A 4,692-nucleotide genomic window follows, 5' to 3' on the forward strand; every position below is an offset into this window, starting at 1 on the left:
CACCCAGTGGAGATGGTTAATGAAAGTGTATAGTTCTATCTTCTCTACCATGGATGGACTTTGTTCAGGTTCAAGGCTTAGTTATCCAACTCAATAACAAACTCTTTCCCTTTTTCTCCACTATATATTGTCAGGAATGCTGATGCCAAACCCAAAAGTTCTACTGAAGTTTAAAAGACTGAGTCAAGTGCAAATCTTTTGCAAATAGTGTGTAAATAGATTAGCGATCATTATATCATTGGGAAAAATAAAAATAAAAGGGAATTAATCTATTTTACATAAAAAATATAGTTCTTTCTTTAGACCTTGAAACAGATATTCAATAACTATGGTGGCTTCCCTGTCAGACGCAATACTTCTTTAGCTGATATCACATGGTAAGTTATTTTTTTTAAAAAAAGATCTTATTTATTTAGAGTGAGAGCACAAACAGGGGGAGAGGCAGAGGGAGAGCAAGAATCTCAAGCAGACTCCTCACACTGTGTGCGGGGTCGATGTGGGGCTCAACCTCATGAACCTGAGATCGTGACCTGAGCCAAAATTAAGTGGCCAACACTTAACTGATTGAACCACCCAGGTGCCCCAATGGCAAGTTATTTAACATATAAGAGTAGAGGAATATAGATAATTAAAACAATGCTGCATAGCAGTCATGTGACGTGACATCAAAGAACAAATGTGATTTACCATTCATGATTTCTGTTCTGCGTTGTTTTTCTCATGACTAAATGGAAATCAAACTAACTACTTCATGGAATTTTTGTCATAGCTAGCCCTGTATAAAATACAAATGGTAGACATAGTAACAATGTTGATTCCCTTGGTAACTACAAATATTACATGTTTAATCTTGTTGGTAATTGAAATTACTAATACAGATTATATCCTATGATATCAGTCTAATATGCTGGGCTCATACTTATCCAAATGCCAATTTACAATGAAACTAACTTTCCCAGATTTTCCTTTGCAAGATGACAGTGACCACAAAATAATTTAAAATCAATTTCTTCATACATATCTAGGACTCTGCTGAAGGTATTTCATAATGGATTTGGAGATTCACATCTGCAATAATTTCAGCACATGTAAATTAGTAACTGAAATAACTTTTATATCACTTAACTATTTTACTCAAATTATGCTTGGACACGACATCAACAAACCACAGATTAAAATGATTCTCCCATTACCCATTCCTCTTGATGCCCAAGGCAAATATTTCAAATCATTTTATAATTTTTTCCAATGCTTCCTCAAAAATTTAAATAATATGTGTATGTTCTAATACTTGATTCCTAAATCTCAAATCAATATCATGATTTGTAACAGACCATTGTGAGTAAAGTGTCACTCCCTCCTTACAGCATCAACCTTTTCCTCCTCCCTGCCCCCCATTATCTCAACATAGTTACATCCCACTTTATGTTTGGGAATATGCATTGATGACATTCTGCCATCTTCTAGATATTATAGTTTGCATATAAAATATATAACAGTATTGTGAAATACAATGCTATTTTATATAAATTACTGCATATATTTCTTCTCATATTACCATAATTTCTCTCAAGAAGATTTTAAGATATTTATCTAGCTGATATTGAGAGTTATCAAAAAATTGTTTTGAAGAAGATATTTAGCATTTTCAAGAAAGTACCATTTAATAGACGATTTCTCATTTATTTTTCTGTGTTCTTGGCATCCTCATTGAACATTGCAGCTCATATATAATGGTTCTGGCAGAAAAAAAGGTTTTGTATAATAATATTCACTTCAAAATAAATAAATATTTTGCCCAAAATAAATCAATGTCATATGGATTTACAGGAATGCCTATAAGTATATAATGGATCACCTTATATTATTCCTCTCATTCTCTTATCTTTTCTAAATGTCAAATTTTGTGATTTGGTGTTGCTTTTTGTAGATTTTCATCAATTTATCTTTTGAAATTTTCGTTAAATTTATTATATTAATTTCTATCCTTTTTTTCCAGTTTTTTATTGTTTTTGGCACTTTGTTTTATATAACACATGGCATTTGTGCTTCAGATTTAACAACTTCTCATATTTCTCTGAAGACATCAGATTTTTTGTAAAGCTTTCTTACTTTTAGCTCAATCATTTTTAACTCAGTGTGTGTGTGTGTGTGTGTGTGTATGTGTGTATACTTGTGTTTACAACTCTCTTTCCTGTAAAGATTTCTTCAACCCTCTGATGTTTTTGTCCTAGAAAAGTATGAGAGACTGAAGGACTACAATCCTTTTGAGGCATAACATGATGGGATACACTCACTGATGGTACCCCTTGTAGAGAATACTCCCTCCTCTCATTCCCACTTAGAACACTCTCAAAATGCCATTTCTCCTTCTCCTTTTATGTGTTTGTTCCTTAAAACGTCTTCTCCCAAAAGGTTCTTAATGTTTTCATCTCTAATCTCCTCTCTGTTCTCATTCCCACTTCCTTTAAGTTTATACAGATCTACTTCTTTATTATTACATTAGTTGAATTTTATGATGGGGGTAATACATATATGGGCTAAACTCTCACACTTACGTAGAAATGGAAAGAGTTTTAGAATACAAAAATGCGACAGAAAAAGGAATGAGTAAGGAAAAGTGACATAAAGTAATGCATAATTTTATATAACTATTGAGAAGCAGATATAAAGAACACAACTTTTCAGAGAACTTGAGCAGCCATGGAAGCTACAAAAAATTGGAGAAGTTCTCAATAAAGGGGTTTCCTTAAATTAGAGCATTTGAGTGTTGAAAGATGGTGAGAAAAATCAGCCTCATATAAATTATATTTGACAATAATTATTCATTGTAGATTTCTGGGAAAACAGAAGAAGAAAATTATACTTAAGATCCAAAAAGCTTGATTTGACAAGCATTTTTTGGGAAAACAACAACAAAAAAAGGAGTATATTCTGCAGCATGACTTGACAGGCTACTTTATTTTCAGAAATGTTAGGGCTTAGTTACAAAAGAAAAAAAATCATTGTCTAAGGATCATAAAATATATTCTAGTATGGGTCTGTAGTTTATGCATTTACATTGATTTACAATGTATACATAAAAAGAGTAAGTTCCGTTGATAATACCTAAATTCATATAGAAAAATAAATATATGAGTCTTAATTAAGTCATTACAGAAATATATTGTTATTAAAAATTTACAGATTTCTATGAGATATCTTGGAGACAAATGTATGTCTCATCAAGATTTTATCTATGAAGTAAAAACTAAACATTTGTTTTATCAACATATGTGTTAATTTTTTTAATATCTGTAATGTTTCCTTAATAAATCACAGTGGAAGTAAAATAATGAATTAATAAGAGATTATTTTTTGGAACTTTATATGTGTATCTCTTTAGGGAAAACTAAATTAATGTCCCATGGAAAATATTAACCAAACATCCGATTTCTTCTTATTGGGGTTATTCCCACCATCAAGAATTGGCCTGTTTTTCTTCATTCTCAGTTTTCTCATTTTCTTAATGGCTCTCTTTGGCAACCTGTCCATGATCATTCTCATCTTCCTGGACACCCATCTCCACACACCCATGTATCTTCTACTTAGTCAACTCTCCCTCATGGACCTGAACTTCATCTCCAACATTGTCCCCAAGATGGCTTCTGATTATCTCTCTGGAAAGAAGTCTATTTCTTTCATTGGGTGTGGAGTTCAGAGTTTCTTCTTCATCACTTTAGCTAGTGCAGAAGGACTAATATTGGCCTCCATGGCCTATGATCGTTATGTGGCTATTTGCTTTCCTCTCCATTATCCCATTCGTATGAGCAAAAGAGTATGTGTGCTGATGATAACAGGATCTTGGATAATGGGTTCAATCAACTCCTGTGCCCACACGGTATATGCCCTCCATATCCCTTACTGTCGATCCAGGACCATCAACCATTTCTTCTGTGATGTCCCCGCCATGTTGACGCTGGCCTGCATGGACACCTGGGTCTATGAGTACACAGTGTTTGTGAGCACCACCCTCTTCCTTGCACTTCCTTTCATTGGCATCGCATGTTCCTATGGCCGGGTTCTCCTTGCCATCTGCCGAATGCAGTCAAAAGAAGGGAGGAAGAAGGCTTATTCGACCTGCAGCACCCACCTCACTGTGGTCACTTTCTACTATGCACCCTTTGTTTACACTTATCTACGCCCAAGATCCTTCCGATCTCCCACAGAGGACAAGGTCCTGGCTGTCTTCTACACCATTCTGACCCCAATGCTCAACCCCATCATCTACAGCCTTAGAAACAAGGAGGTGACTGGGGCAATGAGAAGAGTGATTCAGAGGTTCTGCTCTGTAGTAATGTAGACAACGTTCTCATTAGTCTTGTGAGCATAGAAGTCTATAGATTTCATTTTATACACTCATTAAGAATGGTGTCATTACAGGATTAAGACAGGGATTTTATTGTTCTAGAAGACTAAAATAATTGGTATTTAGCAAAATAATGGCATATCCCCAATCACCCTTTTTGTTTTCTCTCTGGTAGGTTTTCAATAAATATAAAGAGCATACATTTTCCCTTAACTTGTAGGCAATAAGATTTTATTACTACTTTGAAATGACATTGGAAATAGTCCAACTTGATGGTATTATTCATTTTAATAGCTCTAATATAGTTAGTATATCTTCTCAAATGGCTAAAATAAGGACAAAGA

The 4,692-nt window shown here is 34.1% G+C and overlaps 1 protein-coding gene across 1 annotated transcript; it reads left to right on the forward strand.

Annotated features, from left to right (window-relative positions):
• Nucleotides 1–3,406: 3,406 nt before the first annotated feature.
• On the forward strand, nucleotides 3,407–4,342 carry LOC113261411 (olfactory receptor 2L8-like). Its single transcript, XM_026507536.2, has one exon. The coding sequence runs from the start codon at nucleotides 3,407–3,409 to the stop codon at nucleotides 4,340–4,342; it is 936 nt and encodes a 311-aa protein (XP_026363321.2).
• Nucleotides 4,343–4,692: the final 350 nt, after the last annotated feature.

Source organism: Ursus arctos, unplaced genomic scaffold (assembly GCF_023065955.2).
Source record: "Ursus arctos isolate Adak ecotype North America unplaced genomic scaffold, UrsArc2.0 scaffold_5, whole genome shotgun sequence".
Taxonomy (NCBI): Eukaryota; Metazoa; Chordata; class Mammalia; order Carnivora; family Ursidae; genus Ursus; species Ursus arctos.

Bases quoted from the DNA above. Each gene is read 5' to 3' on its own strand.
- LOC113261411 (XM_026507536.2), top strand. From the start codon at position 3,407: ATGGAAAATATTAACCAAACATCCGATTTCTTCTTATTGGGGTTATTC.